At 44.7% G+C, this 24,516-nt stretch overlaps 1 protein-coding gene across 1 annotated transcript in view; it reads right to left on the bottom strand.

The window, feature by feature from the left end:
• VWA5B1 (von Willebrand factor A domain containing 5B1) overlaps positions 1–24,516 on the bottom strand; it is a 1,692,038-nt gene that overhangs the window by 680,208 nt on the left and 987,314 nt on the right. The window contains exons 11-12 of the mRNA XM_069610372.1: positions 5,720–5,834; positions 562–747 (exon numbers count right to left, since the gene is read on the bottom strand). Of these exons, the coding sequence (XP_069466473.1) occupies positions 562–747; positions 5,720–5,834 (301 nt within the window). The remainder of the gene's footprint in view (positions 1–561; positions 748–5,719; positions 5,835–24,516) is intronic.

The raw sequence follows: 24,516 nt of genomic DNA, 5'->3' as shown, positions 1-24,516 counted from the left end.
AACCACCCACCAACTAAAAACAAAATATATAATTTTGGAAAGTTACTCCCCAAGATGAGACACCCATGATGCCTCCATACACAATGGTTCTCAAGACACCCTATGAGTCAAGACATCATGATACACAAGGACAAGGGCAATCCCTGCCCTCCATATCCCCCATTTATTTGATTACAATGTTGTGCAGAAATCTATAAGACTTCTAAGGGAGCTGCATCTTCCAACCGTCTCCTTTCCAAAGGGCGCTACAACATTAGTACTATGGCTGAATAAATTATTTAGACACTGTACAATCTAAGAAGAAAACATGTGGTATATTAAAATGTCCGGACATCTAGGACACAGGTGACCACAATAAGTAACACAGACAAAGAATGTGCGCTTCAGATTCAGTGTACAAGCAAGCCATACAATATGGGAGGGTGCGTCCATGGATCTGTTCAAACACTGAAGCATGGTTGGGAGATATGTTCCTCCTTTGGAGTGCCAATCCACTCTAAGGTCCACAAGTGAGGTATGAAAAGCAGAGCATGATAAAGAACTTTATTTGGTGACACTTACAGATCTAGGGTTGGAGACGTAGCGGGATGTATCGCACACGACACCATAGCCCACCAGTCTATCTCCAGGGAAGAGGTAGCTGGCACTCACAGGAGAGATAAGGACCTCAGTCGCTTCTGGAAATACCCACTCCACTGTGACATCACTCAAGACGGGTGCCATGGCCTTCTTAAGAGACTTCATCATCTGCATAGAAGGAAAATAGACAGTGTGAATTCAGGGAATCAACATGTGGGCAACTGAAAATACGAGAAAGGGAGTCAAACACTAACTGCGTGACAGCATTTGTGGGCCGCTGGGAGTTAGGCACTTGTTGATGGATGTGGGAATAATACACTGTGTGGAAGCCTGAGGTAAAAGGTAATGCATGTGAGAAAATGAGCGTGAAACAAAGGTGTGGAAATCTGTAAGGGGAGACACAGTGGTCAACAGGAGTAAAGGATATCACTTGTGGGATACTAAGCATATCCCTACATGCCAACCCCATGTGAGCTCTTGCTTCCTTGCTCTCTGAAATGAGCTCTCATCATCCGAGATGTTCCCTTTATGTGGGTCTTCATCATTTGCCTCACACAATGCTCCAAAATTTACAGATATGGAAACTTTCCAGATTCTTAGTGCCCTGGAAAAACCTGAAAGATGCCATGAGTTCTTTAACATCACTGGAATAGGAAGGTTTTCAGTGCTTTCCTGAAGCTAAGGTAGTTTCCATCTTGTCTCAAAGCAGCAGGTAGCTTATTCCAACAATTCGCAGCCTTGACCGGAAAAGATCTGCCTCGTCCAGTTGCCAGTTTGGCATCAGGTATGTTCAGGAGTCCTACGTCTGCTGATCTTAGACATCTCTGGGGCGCGTACAGTGAGAGTTGTTTTTTAAAATAGGTTGGCGCCACTCCAGAAAGACATCTCTGGGATATCGTCATGGCCTTGAACTTGACTCTGTCCTCTATTGTGAGCCAGTGTAACTCCTTTCTTCTAGCTGATATATGATCTCTATATTTCGTTTTCTTAATTATGCAGACTGCATCGTTCTACATTACTTGGCACCTTTGTAACTCCTATGAGCACCTGCCGCACTCCAGAATGTGTAACTGCACTGTGATTGGGCATCCACCTATTCTGATGTGTGAGCCACGGTCCATAACTCATGCATCTCATATCATAAAGTTCAATAGCATATATTCCACATATAATGATCCTGTGTATTGCTTGTAAAACATATTTAAAATGCTCTCACTGCCTGGACAGTGTCTATCATCCCATGAAGCAATGCAGGGAACAAAGAATGCCCCCTTGCCTACACATCTTCATTGAAAGACCCATAGGTAAGTAGTTTCATGGTTTGGGCTGGAGGCATTTTAGTGGCAGGGCTCAGAACCTTGCAACTCAAATGTTGTGATCATTTGCCGTCACTGACTTTTGGGCTGTGGGAGTCTCAGGAATGTATGCCTCTGTAGTCGCTGATACCATGCCTAAAGCAGCACTTCAGATGTGGACATGTGTGATTGAGGGCTGAAGGCTTTGGGAGACTGAAGGGTCATGGATTTCTGTGGCTCATGGCTGGGAGCTTTGGGAGTCTTATGTTTTAATGTGAAAACATTCACATAAAATAATTGCCTGAATGCAGCAATATCAGACTTTCTAGCAGTCATTGAGATGGAGACCTGGGAATCTCTGGGCTAGAGAACTTGAAGTCTCAGAACCCAGGATCTTGCAAGTTCAATTGTGGTCCTTCAGTGTCTCAAGATATTGGATCCTTGGAATCAAAGATTAGAGTGCACACAAGTCTCAAGGTTTGGAGTCCTAGGACTCCCAGGATGTGCTGCCCTGGGTGTCTGATGGGTGAAGTCCTTGGAAATCTTGGCACTGATGTACCAGGGAATCTCCACTCTGGGAAATTTGGCTCAAAGGCGATCATATTAGAAGACTGAACATTTCCAGCTTTTGGAGAATTAGGATGTTAGACACTGGGACTCTATGGCTTGAGAAATCGTGGATTTCCAGGTGGGTGTTCCTGGGACTTGGATATTTCGAAATCTTACAGCTATGTACACAGAGAATCCGAGGGCTGGAAACCATGGGTATCTAAGGGTTGAAGGCCTTGTGACTATAAAGCTGATTGGCTTGAGCTTTAATGGTTAGGTACCTTGGGCAGTTGGGCTCGGGCGCTTGGGAGCTAGTACCCTAAGTGTCTTAGATATGGACACAGTGAGACTCTGAGGGACATAGGCTTTGTGAGTCTGCCACCCACTCGGTGAACACCCCTACCCCCTCCCCTGCCTGGGCTCCCCACCCCCACTCCCCCTTTTTCCTCCTGCACCCCCTATGGTGCTCTCTGTCTCACCTATCTTTTCTAACTGTTTTTCTATCAACTATCATATCCCTCTCACTATGTCTTGCAGGAAGAAGTTCAAAAGGGACATCCTGGTCTCCAACCCAGGCTTCCCTATCACTGATACCTATACCAGTGCTTCCTCCAGACAGACCCTTACCGACATACTCTTTTTTGTTCCCTCTCCAGGCCTATGGACACCCCATCTGGTCTCTGTTCGCTCTCTCCTTTTTCGTCTTCTGTCATTAATGGTGGCACCCAGTGAGAGGCCCTCCTGGCCCACTTCCACTCCTGTAAAACCATCATTATTGTCTACTTAAATAACACCATCTTGGTCCAGGGCCCTCACACCAATCTCCTCCTCTTTGATAGACGCTTCCCGCACCTTATCAACTTCCTTTCCTCTACTTCTCCTCCTCAGAGACTTGAATATCCACTTGGATGCTACCAGCCCTTCTTTGGGACTCTTTCGCAACCTCTGCAATTCTCTCTATCTCTCTATTCTTCCCTCTGGCCCGGCTCACTCTGCAGGGCACATCCTGGATGTTCTGATCTCCTCACATCTCCTCATCTCTAACCCTCTCATGACTCCTCTCTCTTGGGGTGATCACTTTCTCCTTTCTTCCCATCTCTCTCTCTCCCTTCCCCGCAGGTCAAACCGACTCCAGCACTGCCACCTACCTTGGCGTCATCCTGCACATGAACTATGTGTCAGTTGAGGCTCTTGCTGCTACTTTCTTTCCTCCTCCTGCACCTTTGGCTGACTCACACCCTGACACAGCTCTTGCTAACCTTCATCTCTCTAGCTCTAACACTCTGGATGTCCTTGCCCCTTTCATGAAGATCTGCTTCAAGCCCAAATCCAAGTGCAACTCTTGGTACAATTCCGACCTCGCCGCCCTTAAGCACAAGCGTCGGGCAGCAGAGAGGAAGTGGAGGGCCTCGGGTGCACCCCCTAACAAACTGGCCTGCTGCCTGCTCTAAAGGCAGTACAGATTCTCTGTCCTCTCTTAGAAGGGAGCCTACATCCAAGCCCGCATCTCTGCGGCATCTAACAACTCGGCCAAACTTTTTCAAAATTTGCAAGGAGCTGGCCAATCCTGCTGCAGTTTCCTCCTCTCCTGTTCGTTCCCAGGCCTTCTGCACAGCCTTGGACTCTCATTTTACTACTAAAACACAGGACTTCCTGGCCACCCTCTCTTCCTCTACCACTCCTGGCCCGTCTAAGGCCGTCTCTCCTTCTCCTTTCTCCTCCTTTCCCCTGTTCACCTCTGACAATGATTTTAGACAAGTCCAATCTATGAAAGTCTCATCCAAGCAGGTTCTCCCGTTCTCATACAGAACTATCAAGGACCACATTGATACCCTTGTTCTTGCCTTGGGCGATTCCTGAAATTATTCCTTTGCCACTGGAACTTTCCCTTCCCCCCTTAATCACTCTCTTGTTCACCCCCTTCTAAAGAAGCCCTCGGCCGATCCTTCCTCTCCAGCTAACTATTGCTGATCTCAATCACTCCTTTCCTGGGCAAACTCTTGGAAATGCTGCCCATCTCCCAGCTTAATCTACATACTGAATCAGTTGGTTGCCTCCATGACGACTAGTCTTGCTTCAGACCTGCTAGAAGCATAGAAACTGCTCTCCTGAACACCCATGAAGAATTGCTGTACAATCTTGACTGTAATCTCCCTTCTGTCCTCATTCTCATTGATCAATCCTCTGCTTTTGACACAGTCAACCATGCCATCCTGCTCAATCGTCTCCGGGACAGCCTTTGTATTACTGATCAGCCCCTGGCCTGGTTGACCTCCTTTCTCACCGACCGACACTCTCAGGTCCAACTGGGGTCTTTCCTCTCTTCTATCTCTCTCTTTACTTGTGGTGTTACCCAAGGGTCTAACCTCTCTCCCTGGCTCTTCAACTACCACCTGGCACCTCTTGATCACCACATCACTACTTTCTGCCCAGTTTTCAATGTTATGCAGATGACACTCAGCTCTCTTTCAGGCTCCCCTCAGCCACCTCTGCTTCTTCTCTCATACCAGACTGTCTGACCGCAATTCAGGAATGGTGTGCCACCAATTATCTCTGCCTTAATGTCAGTAAGACTGAGATCCTCCTCATTGGGACACCTGCTCCATCCTTTCCTCTCTCTCTCTCTGGCTGCGCACTCTGGGCCCTCTTTATTCTCCTTCCTGTGAGGCTAAGAACCTTGGTGTCATCTTTGACTCCATCCTTTCCTTTTCTCCTCACATTTCTGACATCTCTAATAAGTCAAACTATCAGCTGCACCTCCTCCGAGGTATTATTCCTTTTCTCACTTTCCCCCAGAAGCTCACTGTCTCCAGAGCTCTAGTCTTCTCTAGGCGGGGCTATTGCAACAGCCTCTTTTTAAATCTTCCTGCCTCTACTCTTTGACCTTCACAACTTATCCAGAACAGGACTGCAAGACTTGTCCTTGGCCTCAAGCCCAGGGATCGTATCTCTCCAGCTCTGAAATCTCATCACTGGCTCCCAGTGGCGTCAAGGATCAACTTCAAGACCCTCTGTATTGTCCACAAGGCTTTATAAATGCCACATCATATCATATCATATCGTATGGAAGCTGGCGGTCTATGAAGGCTGGTGCTGAAGGCCTTTGAAGGCTGAGCGCTGGGGGCATTTGGAACAGTATAGCTGTGCACACTGGATGTCTCAAGTATAAAGGACTGGAAGGCTCTGAATTGGCGTTCACAGTAGACAGAGGACAGGAGGTCTTGGGAGTGTCAAGGCCGGGGTCATGGGAGTCTCAGTAATGAAGACCTTGATGACCTCAGAACTGGTTAACATACCTTAGGTTGCAGCCTCTCTCCCTCCACCAAGAATTCAGCGCTTCCTTTTGAGACTGAAGCCAAGCCCTGCACCAACCGCCTACAGGCATTCTGTCCAATTCCAAAGCTGTAGCACCTGGAACATAGAAGGGAAAATAGAAAAGTGAAGGATTAATGTGGATAATATGAGGGACTGTAATTACCATTTGTCAACAGGAATATGAATCATCCTTCTTGTCTTTATCAGACACAGTAATATCTAGAAACACCCCTGAATCCCCAGTAATTAGTCACATGCAAAATCTCTATGCTTTTAGGAAATGTTAGATTTTTAGAGGTTGCTAAAACAAATTCTTCTCCTATACATGCAGACTCTGAAATAGGGGTATTAGGATGGTTCAAGGAGTGGATGTCCCAGGTCAGAATATCAATGCAGGAATTTGTGCAGTGGGTTGAGATTTCAGGATGGATTCAGTGAGGGGAAGTCCCAGGGTGTGTGCAGTGTGTCAAGATCATTAGATTGCAACAGGTATTAGAGGTCCTTGTGAATGTGAAACTAGTTGTCATTCCACCAGGGACTTGGTGAGTGGATGTATGACTATGGTGGCAGTAAGGTCACATACAACTGAGGATGGGTGCAGTGATTAGAGAATCCTCACTTGTAGCACCAAGTGATGCAGAAGGAGGTGCCAAAGAGTTACAGTATTGGTACAGTGAGTGAAGTACTTATAGATGAAAAATGTAGAGGCATGTGAATGGGTGCAATATGAAAAGACCCTAAGGTGGTTGTAGTCACTAGAGGAGCTTTTGTTCAGAGCATGACGATTCCAAGACCGTTGCAGTGAGGGGTGGATGCAACAGGAATGATGCAATGAATAGCGGTTCTGACAAGGTGGCTGAGATAGGTGGGGTATGATAAGCACCCAGAATGGGTGTCGGTTTTAGATGGTGGGAAATTAGTGGCGGTGGAGGTATGAAAGCAGATAAGTAGCTGACCATATAGTAAACTGTGCACTTGTATTTCAGTTTTCTGCAAGGATATGATAGACAGAATGTGAATTTCAAATCAAGTTTTGTATATTTATGTTTGAGTATTTTTATAAATAAATAAGGTAAATAGCACATTTGTGTTACACGGGACATATAGCTTTTCTGCACTGAGAATTTACGCTGTGAAATCAGTTCCATGTGTTAATATCCCCGCAAAAATATCGCCATACAAAAATATTGACATATTTTTGTGGCAATATTAAGCCATGGAACCTGCGGGGGACACCACTTCAACCCCAATAATTTTTTTAAAGGAGCGGACGACATCCCTGCATACTGCGGTCCCAATAACCCCATAAATGATCCCCACTGATAATATTGCCTATAGCCTTACCCCACGACCATATATATGACGATATTATTGGTGGGGATAATGTTACCTGATGCCGTGAAATCCAGTTAATCTAAAAGTTATGTTCATGCAAGTATCAGCCTTCTTGAAACCAGGAATGCACAGATCCATTATCCATCACCGTGACCAAGGCATCTGGTTTACTTAAAGAACAAATGCCTGTGTTTACACTCAAAAAGTCAAAATACAGTCTCAATTTAGGATTGTTTCTGGTTCCACTTGTTTAAGAGGAGGGAAAGGTCAATAGGTTCAAGGTCTGGTGGATCGTTAATGTACATTTTTACCAGCAGTGTCCTCAAAAAGACTCGGACCGCCAACCCTGGCAGAGCAATCTCTTCTAATAAAGCAGCCTATTGAAACGGCCTCTTTGTTGCACCTGATATCTGAAACAGCAGATGTATTTAACTGAAAAAAGGAAATGGGCCATCATACACACCCAAAAACACACAATGGACAAACTGGAATTCAAGCTGGATTGTTCAGTAATTTGTGGCAGAGAAATTATGTGTTTTAAAAAGGCAAATGGGAAATACTTTCTTATCTTTAGTTTTGTAACCCTTTGATGTGAAAATCAGAGATAGATAGGAATTCAGAAAAACAGGGGGAATCACATGCACATGAAAAGCTTGTCCTAAAAAGTATGAATTATAATAAATGTGACAATGTTAATAACTCTGTTATGCAAGCAATCAGAAACACATGAAGGATGTCTCTGAATTCAGAATGTTCACGAGAATTTAAATTGGTAATTTGTATTGATAGATTAAGCCCACAATAAGAATTATATGGAAAAGGTGTATTTCAGTCCAATTCTAATTTTATTTTCCTAAGGGGAGGAATGCCTCGTGGCTAATATATCTCTCTATGCCATATTAAAATACATCAGCCATTTCTTAGCAAAGAGGAAGTTTCTAGTGTATGTGAGTAAGTGTAGAGCTCTGTCCAATACAAACCATGCTCCATCAAATGATGCTGCATGGGCGGAGTTTGCTGGGTATTTAATGTCAAACACATAGGAAGAAGGTAGAGTGTTTAGGAAAACAGCGAAAGAAAAGAGTCTACACGACAGGGTAAAAGCAGGTTAGGTTCCAACTAGCTGATGAAAATTCTCCAAAAGAAGGCATTTTCTAGCGCAACCTTAATGCAGAGCCCTTTTCCATGACAGAACCACATTGCCTGAGAGGGATTTGGGAGCAGGTTTTAGACAAAGTATGAGCTGGCCTGTTTATGTTTGATAATAAAAAAAAACCTGGGTAGTTTCACCTTATTGGGCCTTTATCCAGCAATTGTGCATCTCTAGAGGCATTACACATGAATGAAATGTGGAATGGCACACCTTTGTGATTGTTGTCTAAGGGCTTTGAAAGGTTACACATGATTGCTAGGGTATAGTGAGGGAGTTAGGTGTTACTGTCCCAGCATGTCAAAAAGAAACTGAATTCCCAAACCCAAGCCTTCAAAATAATTATAACCAAATTAACATGACAAATCATTCTGGTATTTATGTTCAAGCTAGAAACCAACAGTATGCCACAGCGAATGCCCAACATTTTAGAGTTGAATCAGTCCCAGAATAAGAAAGGCATATATATAGCCAACATCTTTTTCTAATACAATCACTTTAGTCTAAGATGGGGTTTTGTTTCTTTTAAATTGCATAACCTATGTCAATGTGTATTTTTATATTGGAGAGGATTTCATTCTTTGCCTAGAATATTCATTCATATTTGTCTTTGTAAGTAGGGATGTTTGTTTGCAATGTGAATGGAAACACAAGTCAAACAATAGCAACTGTGATATAAACAGCTTGTTTCTTGTCACAGATAGTTGAGGGGAATTGACGTGGTGGTGACTACTAGATGAGGGACAGTTCTCCTTAAAAAGAATCAATTATCAAAAGTAAATACGTTTTATAGATGGAAGTCATTACAACACTAATAGCTTGAATCATTTTAGAATCATGAATACTTTCTAACAGACAGATAAATCAATCATGAGGCTACCACATAGCTTCAAATGAAGCACCAAACCAATTTAAAGGGATTGTATGAGTAATCTCAAAATCTAACATTTGACATTTTGACCAGACTGCACTTAGTTATTCTTCATGTCTGAAGACCTATGCACCTGTATGTCTTCTATTGTGGCCTGCATTTGATCAAATATCTTAACAGAGACTGTCATCTCTCTGACAAGGATGCTAAGCCCTTATGATGCCTCCACATGGACAGCAGTGCAAACCATATAATTCATTACACTTCCCCCATACTAGTTAATATTTCAACACAGTGAATAGCAACATTAATGTACAGATATGTTTCTTCCTGTATTACTCATGATACCTATATGCTTATCCAATGGTCCAAATATAGTTAAACATTGTTGATTCATGTTTTCGATACACCCCAAAAATACATAGAAGACAGATTCAAGGTAACAGAGCAGTGTGATATGACCCAGTGAAGATCTGGACCTCCTTCAGTCTGCCCAGTGTTTGGTTGTAAAGGATATAGTCCCTGAAATTGCTTAGAGAGTGGAAGAATGGTTGAGAAGATGAACATCCCCTTATGGGTTGAGATTCTTTTCTTTCCAGGGAGTCTCTCCTACTGCACGCCTGCGCCTGCTTTGGAGCGTAAATGAAAAACCATAGAGACATGAGCCACTTAATGCTCCATGAGTGGTAAATGGTTAGCGAGAGAACAAGTAGGTGTACCTTCTGAGAATCACCCTTTGGGCCTCTCTGTCCTCAGGAGTGCAGCATTGGCCACCCAGGTATGGCCCATACATGAGTCCTAAAAATGGGAGTATACCACAGCTTTGGTGGTGTATACTGGGAAAAGTGTGCTGATACCTGTGCTCATAAGTTGTGGTCCACTACAGCTTGAGAATTGGCAGGTGACCTATGAACCTAAGAAGATCCATCTTCCTCAGCACTCTGACAACCATGGCCAGTGATGAGGGGATGTTAAGATTAAATGTGAGGAATTTGCATAAAGGTCCAGTCCGCCAGTCTACAATTTCCATACATTATGTAATGTGAATTTAACAAGAGACTTTTGCAAGAAGAATTAACTGATTTTATATATGTATATGTGTGTGTGTGTGTGTGTGTGTGTGTGCGTGTGCGTGCGTGCGTGTGTGTGTGTGTGTGTGTGTGTGAGAGAGAGAGAGAGAGAGAGAGAGAGAGAGAGAGAGAGAGAGAGAGAGATTTGTATTTAGCGAACTCTGGAGTTGATTAATAGATGTATATATCTATATACAAAGGCATGAACTCCCACACATACACTCTGTCATTAATTACTGTCCATCCTATGTGACAGGTGGTAGCACAGCTATGTCAGCAAAATGGAAGGTTGAAGGCTGAAGGTTTTGAATTAATCATAACATCTGACATTACTCTGGGCATTCATCCAGGCCATAATTTTGTAACCTGTCATTCCATTACAGAAGGGGGAGACCAAATGCAAATCAGGCTTGGTCCTACCCTCAAAAGGAACAGTCAGTCCCAAACTAGGTCTAATCTCTTCTGCACAAGATCATAATTATTGGCTACATTGGTCATCATCAGTGAGGCACTACTTGGGTTTCTAAGCACAGCAGGCGCTGCACCCATGTCTGTGTATAACCGTTGCACTGGTGACTCTTCCATCATCATATCTTGGGCAGCAGAGAGCAATATACAACACCAGGTGAATAGCGCTCAGTGAAATGGGCAGACAAAGGATATGGGAGGGTATATCCCTGTAACCTAATCCTTTATTAAGAACAGGCAGCACAACATATCATATTGCACTGTTTACGCTAAACACCAGGGTCTCACTCGGGTAATCCTGCCAGCCTTCAATTGAGCGACTGTGTTTAAGAAGCAGAGCAGCAGTCTCGGCTACTTTCTCTGATTTCCTGGTGACCAGTCTGTCTCCTGTTTCAACTGAGTGCTGGGGGAGGAGCACAATTTAAAAAACCCCAGATCCCGTGGAGCGGGCACGTAGTAGCAGAAGAGAAGCCGTCTCGGCTACTTTCTCTGATTTCCTGGTGACCAGTCTGTCTCCTGTTTCAACTGAGTGCTGGGGGAGGAGCACTGTTTAAAAACCCCCAGATCCCACAGAGCAGCCGTGGAGTAGTGGCAGAGTAGCAGTCTCGGCAGTCTATAGCTGCTATGGATGCCACAGACGCTACCCTGCCCTGCTCATCAACACAGGGGGAGGGCAGGTGCTTAAGAAGCTCACGAACCCGCAGAGAAGAAAAATCGGAAAACCTGGCTCTTGCTTCCTCACAGAAGCATCTTCAAAAATGAACTCAACTTCCACTAACACCAAAAGACCTGGGAGCCATCCCAAATATGCAGGCAGTCCCTGTCTGCGAACAAAGTACTGTAAATGGAGGCGCCTCCCCGTCTCTGGAAGAAGAGAGTCCTCCTCCTGCGACTCAACAGAAGGAGCCCACATGTCCCCCCCCCAACCCCTCTTGAAGAATTGGGTCAAAACATACATATGAAAGCAGCTCCTAACTCGCATCCGGCGGACGACCACGGCAGCACGCCATCTCTGAGCCTGTACTCCAACGCCTCCGCCTCTGACACCAAGGTGGCGCTCCCCTTCCGCCTGTTGGAGAAGAGACGGATGAGGCCATCACGGGCAGGTGGAGTGTGGGCGCATTCTTGGAGGAAGGGCCAGGGGCGGGTGGGGGGGGGTCGTCCCCAGCACCAGCATCAGTGCCATCCTCAGCGAGCAGGCTTCATGCGCATTGGAGCGCTTGAGGGGTCTTGCGAGTGTACCTGGGGGTGGGGTGATGGACGAGATGGATCCTGTAGAAAATGCAGAAGAAAGGGGCAAAATGCCCAAAACAGAGATTGGCAAAATCCCAACATCTCCAAAGACCGGCACATCCGGAGTGATAGTTTCAATCCAAATGCATGCAGTTCCTCCAAACTCTTCCCCGTCGCTGACCTCTGATGATGAAGAGGATACAGGCGGGCCGTCGACAGTACGCTTAAACAGCTCCAGGTACGATTGTGACATTTTTGGTAGTGACTCTGACTGCTCTCCCGAAACTGAACCCAAAAAGAAAACAAAAAGTACATTAACCCATAAGACGCTGGTAAAAAAGTATTCAGCAAAGCGACCTTGGAAAGCTGCAGCACCCTTGACCACACTAACAAAGTTCTTGGCCAAGGAAAAAGAGGTCAGGGCAACCTTTCATTTTAAAAGTGCAAACAAAAATAGTCTGATGGCAAAGAAAAAAGCCAGCAAACAAAAAGTTAGCATGAAACAAGTATCGGATTGGTCTTTTGTTTCTCCTAGCCCCCTCTGTTCCTTAGGAGGCAGACTTTCAGGGGCAAGAGATTTTGTTTCCGGTTCCTGGGTTTCCAGGGGCTGTTTACAAGTGAGGAAGGAAGCTTCATCACTTGAAGATCCCGCGCCATGTTTTGAACCTGGCGCTCTAACTGGGAAACCCGCTCAGGCTGATACGGGGCCCTGTTTTCTCCCCTGGGCTGATCCCGGGAAGGGTAGCTGTCCCTCCTCTGGTAATACCCCGGGTTGGGAAGATTTGGGTACCCCTCCACCCTTGGCCTCCCCTCTCCCGGATTCAGTGGTCTGGGCTCAGGGAATTGGGGAAAGAAGGATGGATGGTTTTGGGGCTGAAAGTCAGGTGGATATCTGGGGAAAAAGTTCTGCCCAGGGTTTGGTAAATTTCTGCCCTCCTGTGGGAAGTTTGGAGGGAAGTTCCCTGGGTTCGGTGCTCGGTTGGATCCCCCCCCTTGGGCTGGGGGAGTCCACACATAACCCAGGATTGGACTGTTACCTTTGTAGCGAGGACTTACATAGTCAGGAGAGCGAGGGACCCCATTGGGGGGACTACCTCTTTCACTCCCTGCCTGTGACTGTCCCGAGGGATTTCTGGGTTTAGGATTATTAGGTGCAGGTAGGTTTTTAGGCCCCCCCATCTCCAAATCCAAAACGGGGGTGACCTTTACCTCTGCCACCTTGGCAGCAGCAGGGGTGCTGTTGGCTTTGGTGTTTTTCTATCTACCGGTTTCTGCACCTCATAGATCCGGGTAGCCTGTTCAATGACCCAGTCTAAAGATCTTTTCTCGTGAAAATCCCTCACGAGCTGGGTCATTATGTATTTGGGCAAGGCATGAAAAAATGTATTAATGAATTCTCTACTGTCTGTGCGCACCCTTCTGGTGGTCTGCGCAAAAGCACGTTTCAGTTCTTGCACAAATTCTTGTGGGGCCTGATCCTCCCCACATTGCAAATTGTAGGCTGCCTTGCGAGCCTCTTGAGGATTTCTGTGAACAGAAAAATGTTTCAAGATGGCCGCCTTATAGGTGGACCATCTTAAATGATTTTGGTCCTCCAGCCCCGCAAAGAAACTGGAGTATTCCGGGGAGAAGGTCCACTTTACATATTGAATACAGCTTTGGCTGTCCTTCAAATGGAAAGTCTCCATCATTTGCTCAAACAACTCTAAGTGCTCCCAAACAGAATACTTAGCGTTCTTATGGTAAGGCGTGATGACGCTCCTGATCACCTTAATCTGCTTTAAGGGGTCCTTAAGCAAGGCCCTTTTTGCCTTATTGGCCCTTTTGGTTCGGGTAACCCTGGTCCATTCATCTTCTGACTCAGAGGCACTGCTCCCAGAGGTTCCCGTCAGATCTTCCAGGTTTTCCTGGATTTTGCGAGCCTGGGAATGGCTGGCAGAATGTGGGGACCTGGTCTCCTGTTTCCTGTGGTGCTCAGAGGAGTCTTCAGATCCCTCCTTGCGGCCAGGATTTGCTGGGTACCCCCCCCACTGACCTAACTGGGCAGAGGTTTTCAGAATGCCCTTAATGGGCCTACTCTCCTGGGGTTCCCCACTAAATTGCACTGTGCTTGGGTGCCCATACCCGGATGCCCGCCCCTCCATACCTGGGTGGTACTGGCCTATGAGCCCTATACTTTTGTCTGGATAGTAGTCTGCCATCCCTGTGGCCCGGTGCTCATGTGCGCCAGGGAACATGGGGGTGGCAGAGTCCAGGGACTGAGAGGTATGAGGGCCTCTGGTATTAGGGCTCCTGAGGTTATGCTCCGGAGCTTCCCTTTCCCAGCGAACCTCATCTCTATCCGCCCCTGCTCCCTGTTGCAATGCAAGAGCCTGCATTTGTGCCTTCAGTTCCTCAGTTAAGGCCTTACTAGACTCTATCAGTCTCTCCTGCATCGCTACCTGTTGCTGGAGCCTATCATTGTGCTGGCAGAGAGCCTCATTCTCTCTCTGTGTTTCCTGATTGGTCCTGGAGCACTGGGCCAGTCTTTGCTGCAGGAGGGTTAACTCCTGAGCTGTGTCCCTATTGGCCTGTTCCTTTCTTGCCAGAGCATCCTCCACCCTCCTGGTGTGCTCTAGCAAGTCCTGGTGTTCTTTTTGGAGGTCACCTAGTCCCTGGTGGGCCAGGTGATTTTCTTCCATTTTTCTTCTTAAGTGGCAGACTTCCTGGCCTAAAGTGTCCCTTTCCTGACTAAGAGCCTGCATCTGTGCTGCCAGGTCGTCCCTCTGCCGTTGAAAGGCACCAGCTTTTTGGCGCTCCTGATCAAACTCTGCCTGGGTATCCAGGTCTTTCAGAATTAGTTTGTTGCTCTCTGCCTTCACTCTATCTAGGTGGCCTTGCAGGGTGGCTACCTGCTCCATGCATGCCCTGTTAAAGTCTAATTGTTGCTCCAGCTTTTTCTGGCTCTGCAGTAAGGAGTCCAAACTGTCTTGGTGCTCCTTCTGCAGGGCCAGAAATCTAGTATCCTGGTCAGCCTTTTCCTGTTGCAGTATATCCATGTCCTCCTTTATTTTACTGATATACTGCCTACTGTCATTTTCTGACTCCTGGCTCCTGAGCAGCCACTGCTCAGAAGAGTCCAGCTCAGATTGGGCCTTCTGTAATGCCAGCAGTTGCCTACTCGCCAGACCTTGGCCTTCAGCACATTTGTCCTGCATGGCTCCCATATGTAAATATAAATAAGCCGCTACCCTGGCAATCTTGTTGTGCTCATCCTTGGCCTTAGAGGACATATATAGTTCACTCAGGGCCACATGTAAGGGACCCTGGTCTCTCCATGTATCTGACCCTGTTTCCGTGATCTGGGGTGTGATGGCCTGCAACCAGACTGTTTGGTCCTGGTGAGTCCACTCACCTCTCACAAATAACTTATGTAAGAAGTGCTCTCTGGCTATTTTCATGTCTACTAAGGTCGTCATTCTAGAGATTGGTCTCTGTCCTGACTTACAGAAGTTTGAATTTTATTTTTGCAAAACAGACCTTTTCCTAAGAGCGTTCCTTTGAGGAGTGCTTTACAGCGTAACACAGCGTAGTGATCCGACCGGATATGTGTATCTGGTCAGCTGGCACGCTGTATTAATCTGCACAAATGGTAGATCTAACCCAAACGTCCGAGACGAGCCCCCAATTTGTAAGAGGATTCAATTCAACACTACAGCTAAGTCAATGCCTAGTCTGGGATACTGAATGGAAACCCTTATTGATATATCTTTATGTCCAGTTCATGCGTTCTGGATGACTACCCCTATATAACACCCCTCTCTTTGAATACCCCTGACCCCACTGAGCCAAGAGGTAGTTCTGTTTTGCAAGTTAAAAGGTTTATTTGATAATTTAAACAATAGATATATATATCACACTTTATAATAATTTAATAATTGGATATCACACTTAATCTGATCAGTAATCAATAATGGATAGTCTGGCACTAGCACACTTCTTTATAATCAATGATGAGTGGTTAGAGGATGGATAAGATAGCAACAATACTTTTATGGTTTCAAATGGATGCAATGTGGAATGAAATGCAGTACAGAAAATAACTTGATATAATTTCAACAAAACAATGTAATCACTTTTCTCTGGCAATCCCCTCACCCCTTTATGCAATGCAAGGAAATGGAAGGAAGGCACACAGTTCTCAGAAATGCAATCAAATGTGATTCAGTTCACCCCAGCAAGCTTAGACCACAGATCAGAGTTTTAAACACAGGCCCAAAATGCTTTTACATGTGCTGGCAATGAAGTGAAAAATATGCTAAAATGCTTTTAATTCCCCCTAGAGGTTCAGGGTGAGTGGTATCTAGTTAATATTAGTCCAGGCTCACTCTTGCAATGATTCAGGGATGATTAGCAGGTTAAACGAATTTCTGGCAAATGGAAGGCAAGCAGCAGCAGATTTTTACACGTGAAGAAATTTTCAAATCGCGGTAAAATTCGCGGGTGCGTCGGGCGTGATTACAGAGGAACTACAAGGACTATCACTATCGTTTTGGGGTCCTAGGACAGCCTAGGATCTCAGCTTCCAGATGAAAGTTACTGCAAGTCTCTAGCACAAACGGTTACGGAGATATGAGCGATTAAATAAAGGTCGTTTTTCAGATTTGAAATTTTAAAGTTAAAAAAGACAAGTGACAGCTAGCAACTAGAAAATGACAGGTGACAGTTAGGAGGCAGTTCTACTTAGAATAAAATAGATTGAATCATATTATTTTAACTAAGAGATTGGTTCTGCACAGTCTTGCTAGGTACTCACACTATATTCTTGAATTAAATGGGCCTCGCCACGGATCTGGTCAGGTTTTGGACTGGACTCCGGTTCAGCCCTCTGGTTCTGCTAACAGCGGTCTGGGTCAGCTCTACTGTGCTGGTCTGGTCTGAATCTCTGAAGGTGGATAGATTGAAGTCTCTATGTTAGCTCTCTGGAGGTTGATGGAGGTAAAGTATGGATTTTCCCGGCAGAGCTTCCAGCTGCAAATGGATTTGAAGGTCCCTATCTGTCCTGTCTGTCTGCTTTTATCTGTTTTTAAAATGGGTGTGTGTGCAGCATCACTAGACCCTACCCCTCTACACTTGCCATTGGCCCAATTCTCCCCTCTCCCATGATTGGGGAAGGAACTGTGAGTCAGAGCGATGTCATTTTATGGCTTGCAGAGAGGACACTCCCCTGTCAAATTGCACACAATCTATATTTGATGAAAAAAAAGACATATTTGCACAGGTACACATTTGTTTAAAATTACATGCACCCATCACATATCACAGGAGGTATACCCTGTTCAAACTCTGCTCTTCCTGGGGGCTTGCATTCAGAAATGGCACATATTTCACTTTTTAACTGATTTCGCAATGTCGGACATTAACCCAAATTTACACACATGTGCGCAAGGAGTATGGACATTAATTGATGAAGTGTCAGATTTTTCACATGCACACATTTTGAGTAATATCCTCTTTTCCGCTAAAACCCCCCTGAACATACCACCGGGTCCTAACACGTCTTAAAATGTGGGCAGAAAAATCACAAGAATTATGGTATCATTTAAATAATTTTCACAAGTCCGCTCTATGAATGATCCATCTTTTTAGAGTTATGTTCTGGCCCCAAAGGGGTGTGGTTTCCCCCCAGCACAAGGTTGAATTTCTGGTTTTTCCAGTTCTGCCAAGCCAGCTTGCTCTCACAGGCAGTGCCCCTCCCCTGTCCTTCCAGGAGGAAGCTCCATTTACGACTCCCGCCAATAAAACATTTGCCTGAGTCAGGACAGGGCTTTGTTCAGGGCTCCTGTATTCTGTGGGGCTCCCCTTAATTCAATTATCAGAGAGATGGCACATCCTTAGTGTGGCCAGCAAAAGGCAGATAGGCCTGGGAACACAGCTGTGACTCAAATTTCACTCCTGATGGGGGTAGATGTCAGGCAGAATTCAGTTTCTCAAGCCAGGTTTCAGATAAAATGTCACTTTTTGTTCCCCAGTTTTCTGCATTCAAATAAAACTAAACATTTCTACATATGCAGCTAGAATGCTGATTCTAAGTTTAAAACTATGACATTTAAACAATTGCAACCTATGTGACACTCAGAAATAGGTCACTCATTTCTTTTAAACATTTAGATTTTTAGTGTCTTTCAGTCCACATTTACTTAAACTGCTGAAATCCACAGCTCAGCCAGTCTTGTTATAAACATTGTTTTGGGCTCTTCATCTTCCCAGATTTAGTATGCACACATACTTCATTCTGCCAGATGTCCGCTGGTGTTCAGTGAACATTTTGCATATGTGCAATGTTTAAAATGGGCATTTGAAGCTTGCATTCAGAGAAACAAAAGGTGATTTTTAAAGTGCTTTCTAGCGAACAGGCACTGCTGTTCTTCTCTTTGGCACCCCATTTCACTCATGGCTCTTCTGACCCAGCACACCCGCACCTGGGGTGGCAAGTCAGGCGACCATTTTGGTGTGCGCACAAGCTGCGCGGTTTTCGTGGATTCTGGCGCACATGTGGGCTTTTTCGGCCATCTTGGATTTCCTAAGCCCACAGCACCAAATGTTGTAGCATGATAGCTCAAACGTGGGTCAGGACACCCAACAAGGCATACTCACGAACTTCAGCTGTTCGACGTGATTCACTTTCTCACCAGGCGCAAACTCCCCTCTGAACCAGAAGACAAAGTGAATTCCCACAAACCTCATCTACAGAGACTCCATAAAAAAAACAGATATGCTATCTATAATGTCTGCGGTGACGATTGCTCTTGCCCCTTTCAGCAAAATCTACGAGTCAATAAATGACACGCTGAAGGACCACAGCACAATTTCAGCCATGATGCACACCAAACTACTTTATCTTGAAGGGTATATTACTGCACTGGAAACTAGATACAAAGAAAGGCCTACAAACTTACCGCCTTCAAAAACCTTTCATGAGAAAAGTTCTCAAACTTACATGGCTTTTCCAGAGGTAAAACCCAAAGACCACAGGAACATTGTGGCAAATCTGTTAGACATCTCAACACTTCAGAGCTTCGAATAGAGTAAGGAGAAAGAAAAGAGCACAACGTCAAAAACCAAAACCAACCCAGAAAACAGGGGTACTTTTGTATCAAAAAAAGCAAGCTCTGCAGCAAAAAAACTGTGTAATTGAGGAAGATGTGATCCTACTCTCAGTAGAGAATTGAATCGAAACCCCCATGGATGGCTCCCCAAAGAGACTTTAAACAAAGACTTCAAAATTTCTGAAGCCACAAAGTCCAAATCAAAAGAAACGGCAATAAATAAAAATCAATTGTTTTTTCGGTTAGAGCCTGCAGAGAAGTCTGACCTTGAACGAGCAGCCCTCAAAACCTTGCTGAGACCAATTCCTGTCCAGAGTACCACCTCACAAAAACAAGGCCAGAAGAGACCAATAGAGCCTGCACCTAAATCCCTGCCTGCCCCAAAGTATCCACCACAACCTTCCTCCTCTTTCGAAAACAGTGGAGGACTTTATGGCAACAGACGACTTAATGAATATAAGTCAATACTTACATGAAGACGCTATTGTTGAAATATCTGGAAACATCTCGCCTCACAACCTCATCAGCCCAACAAAGGCCCCACACACCAAAAACAGTGACACAGATTGGAAAACTTCAGAAAATGTTTCAACACTAGAAGACCATTAATAAAAACAAGACATGAAAATAAATTGGGGTCTAAATTCAGATGCACGACCCTATTCACAAACTGAAGACAAAAGACAGTGTATACATTACCATAGCAGGGCGAGAGTCTCACCTACACAAAGATCTCCAGTGAAAGATGGAAAAAAAAAGCGATCACCTAATGTTAAAACTGATCGAGCCAGGACCTCAAGAAACCTGCCAGTTCCGTTAGAAACTCGACCTTTAAGAATGCTGCAGGGTTTGGAAATGAAAAAGTACCAAAGCGAAGACCAAACCAAGTCCTGTTATACAAGAAAAGAGAAAAGAAAGCCATCTTTCAAACTGGAACAACTTGAGGCAAGTAGAGAATACGTCGTCCTAAACTGAAGAACAGTCTTAAACCTATTTCAATGTGTCCCAGCATTGCGATCTTTAAGAACAGAAGACCTAAAACTCGTAAATCCATCACACGAGGGAAAGCGAGCCATAAACTATCTGTACACCACTTGCCCGGCTGTGGAAAAAAAGATTTGTGAATCTGCTGAGAACTTACTAAAGCTGGGTTATGACCTTAGCGATAAAACAGAAAAACTGGACGAATTCCATCATCAAGATATACCTAAGCCTCCCTCGCAGTCTTCAAGATCCCTTAAACGGAAAACCAGCGATAGAGAGAAAAGAGAGGTGACACCGGAAAAGCGAGTTTTCAAAATCTGCTTGGACGAAAGTGCAGACTCGTCAACTACAAGACAAAATGAAAAGAAAGCATAACCACCTTTAACTATACATCGTGATTGCTTGTGTTCCAACTTAGAGCAAGCACAAATGCCAACCCCCAAGGTGGCTCAAGAATGGAAAAGATGCCCAACTGGGCCTCTGATAGACATAAAAAGGACAATTAGACAGAAACTTCCAAAAGAAACTTCAGAATCTGAGACAAAAGATAAAAAGGCTGGAATACTACAACTGTGGGTCTGGGTTCCTAAAGCCCTATCGGCGCAACTAAACAAATAGCAACCCGCGTTTTCGGATGTCCCAACCTCAATGTCAGAAAATGTGTTTCGCTAAACGTGAGTAGCTACATCACAGAGGCTGGGTTCTTGAAATACGCGTGGCTTTTCCCAGCTGAGGGAGCCGGGCGACGTTGACCTGGGTTTGTTTGACATCTTATGTTTCCAGGAAAGCTGGCTTGTCAAAAAACCAATCTTGGAGGGGTTTGTATTACCGTTTACTCCAGCAAAAAAAGGCAACAGAGGACGTCCATCTTCAGGCCTCCTGCTAGCAATTCGCTCTGGCAGCGGGTTACACCTAAAACAAATTCTGTCCACTGACGTCTCACTACTGGCAGTCCAAGTGCAATGGGACTCACTACAGCAAAACTACAGGGGAAAACCTTGCGAGGCCCATCATAATTTTGAACACATATTGGAACGGTGAAGAAAGAACAAACAGTAGTTTTACCACTTTATTGGAAAGGACTATCGACAGCGCATATGTAGATCACCAAGTCTCGCACCTAATTATATGTGGCAATCTAAACGCCACCTGCAAAAAGAAGTCAATGGGTGTATCCAGATAACCGGCCGAAGAAAGAGGCCCTGTGTGGTCAAACCTTATGTCCTCAAGAGAACTCATTGATCTAGCGACAATCTTTAACTCTCCAAATCATGTTCCAACTTGGGAAAGAGGTACTTCCTTTGCCACTATCGACTACATTTTCATCTCGCGTGCTCTCACTGCAGTAACTACATCTTTTGAAGTAATAAGAACGAACGCCAGTGATCATAACCTTCTGACCACAGTTTGGTCTTCCAGTAGTACGGAAAAGCAGGTAATGAACACAAACGTGGAGGTCAATAGGCAAGGAAACCGCCTAACTTTTAGCGCACAAAACATTGCAGCTTTAATAAGTGCATACAATGGCCTTGACAATCCTAAAATTCCAAATGACAAGGCGCCTCAAATTAACTACTGCCCTCTACTTGTCCCATATAGAAGACAAACACATAAACCAGGGGCAAAATCATACTCAAGAGACCACATATATGATAAACATCTGGTAGAAAAAAGAAGAACCATGCGAAGATTAAAAAGAGTTGCAACCCGAAACAATACTCAAGTCGAACAGAGACGCTCTCTTTGTTGCAACAAAGAAGTCATGGCTAAAAGATCATCGCTTGTGCCTATATCAACAGGATTCAGAGGACATGTTGAGGCAGGTTTGTGGGAAAAATTCAAGAAAACTTTGGTCTCTGAACAGATCAACAGAGTGCTCGACAAATAACGCACTCCAAAACATTATTGGAGAACGTACTTGGGTACAACATTACGAATCAACATTCCAGGCACCGCAAATGGTCCCGCCATCAACTCAGTTTGCAGATAATACATGTTGGGTTGACATCCATGACAAAGAAGAAATCATAGATACTATCTGCAAGTTGCAAAACTCCAGAGCACCGGGTCCAGATAGGATTTCGAATATCAACCTGAAAAACCATCCAGTGGAATGGGCAAGTTTCATCAGCCTAATATTTAAAAGATATACAGACGCAAAAGAAATAACATCATCCTGGACCTCGTCAGTTGTGGTCCCTATATTCAAAAAGGGCTGCAAGGACCACCCAAGGAACTTTCGTCCATTTGCTCTTTTGGACGTTATCGGAAAGGTCTTTGGTGCTCTCTTAATAACCCATTTCCAAACATCATGGGTAACTCAAACTCCATGCGCAGATCCACTCCAGACGGGCTTCAAAAAGAGCACAGGAACCAATGTCAACATCATGGTTTTGAGCACCCTCAAGGGAAAGATCTGGACAGAAGGCCCGAGGCTCTTCCATGCATTTATTGACTTAACGTAAGCTTTGATCAAGTGAATAGAGCAAAAATGTGGCTCAAACTTCATTCATGGAAATGTCCAAAAGAGATTCTGAGCTCCATAATAGCCCCGCATACAGACACCAGTATGCAAGTTTGATTATGTAATCAGGGAATACTGTCTGAAGAAATATCAACTGCTCGTGGGGTAAAGCAAGGTTGCCCCTTGGCTCTAGCCCTCTTCCTCTCCTACTTGGGAGATTACAAAGAAGTGGAAGAAAGAGTAAGATCATTCCCTCATACACTTGGCCAGGAAAAGATACCCAGACTACTATACACGGACGACGTGATCCTCTTAGATCCCACTCCGATTGGTCTGCAAAGACAGCTGGACAACTTTTTTGAAATACATCGCCGAAAATGACCTAGAAATCAATAAATCTAAGTCCAAAATCATGTCTTTTGAAAAAATGCCCATGAAAGGAGAAAAAGTAAAGTGGTACTTCGAAGGTAAAGAAATTGAAAAAGTGTTGGAATTGAAATATCTTGGAGTGATGCTAGATAGCTCAAAATCCGAAACCTCCATGCAGAACGCCTTACATGAAAAAATGCAGAAATTAGCAAAGCAAGCTAAAGCCATCGACAAAAAGTTTGGCCGCTTTTCATTGGTTCCTGTAATAAACTTCTACAGAGCAAAGGTCGTTCCGGCTTTATCGTACGGAGTGGAAGCGATGCCATCTCTTCCAAAAACAATCTGGCAGACTCTGGATATCCATTTCTGGAGGTTGGTTCTCTTTTTGCCTAAGTCAACTCCCTTGGTCTTGATTAGACGTGAACTGAGCCAAACATCTCTCCAATTATAGAGGCAAAGGGCCTCATTCTGAGATTGGTGGTAGTCATGGCGCTATTTGCGCCATGACTGCCACCAATAACGGGTCCGGCACCGGTGTAGTTCAATGGGGACTTACCGGTGTAGTCCAACCCTGGCGGGACCGGTAAATCCCCATTGAACATGCCATTCCCCATTCCCATTTGAGCCCCTATAGGGCTCAATGGGAATGGAGAGGGCGCTAATAATGGGCTTGCGACTTGCAAGCCCGTTATTGGCACCCTTGTCCCTTAGCGGGACCCGTAAGGGATGTGTGGTCAGACCACACGTCCCTTACATTTCCCACTAAGGGACCTCGGAATTGGGCGGTAGGGGATTACCGGCAACTGTCCTTACCGGTGCCAGTAATCCCTTACCGCCCACCTTTTAATGATCCCCAAAGAGTATTATGTTCTACAGGAAAACTCTCCTGGAAAAATGCCCCTGGCTTCTCACCTTGTTAAATAGGGAACAGGCAGGAGGTTGTTGTAAGTTCCTTACTCTTTGGGAAAGAGAACAAGATCACAAACTGTTAGAAATTTTGAGTTCAAAAAAGGAATTGATCGAAAACCCTATAAAAGTGCAAACTAAGCTAAATGAACTTGATTAGATAGACACCCTCGACAAGTCTTCAAAATACAAACTGATCTCACAGTTACCACCTCAGGCAAGAAAGTTAAATGAGATCCAAGCCTTGTTGAAAAAGTATCCAAGTAGAGCGCTCAGGAATATCTTTTTGAGGACGCGTTTAAATCTCATGCAAACGAAATTCTCGCAATTAGAGGGAAATCGACAACAAAAAATTGTAGATTCTTTGAAAGCAAGGTCATCATTGAGACTGTGGGACATCTCTTGCTGTCATGTCCAGGAATTGACAGTATTAGAGCAACTTTCCTGATATATCTTTTTTCTATGGCGCACATCTTCGAGGAAGACCTTTGGTGGGAGTGCCTGATCGGAGGCGAAAAGACTACCTGGGTGACAGCGACAGGGAAAATCTTGGAGCAGGTTCTGCTAAATAAGAAAGACGAGAATCATGAAGTCCCTAACTAAGAAAGCTACTTGCTATGATTTTCGCAACTCCTGAGTAAAGTGCAAACATCAAAAGTGAAACAGGTTTTTTTGGACTTTTAGATTCTTTTGGACTTCAAAAATCTTGTAAAAATCACAACGGTGATTAAATCAAGAATATATATATATATATATAACATCAAATGTACGATATGCTGTGTTAAACGGAGCACAGATCTGGGTACTATGAGAGCTGTGCTATTTTCTATGGGAACACAG

The sequence above is a fragment of the Ambystoma mexicanum genome, chromosome 8 (assembly GCF_040938575.1).
Source record: "Ambystoma mexicanum isolate Mex_15411 chromosome 8, UKY_AmexF1_1, whole genome shotgun sequence".
In the NCBI taxonomy this organism is placed as follows: domain Eukaryota; kingdom Metazoa; phylum Chordata; class Amphibia; order Caudata; family Ambystomatidae; genus Ambystoma; species Ambystoma mexicanum.
The sequence above is the reverse complement of the archived record's forward strand: the minus strand, read 5'-3'. Positions and strand labels throughout refer to the sequence as shown.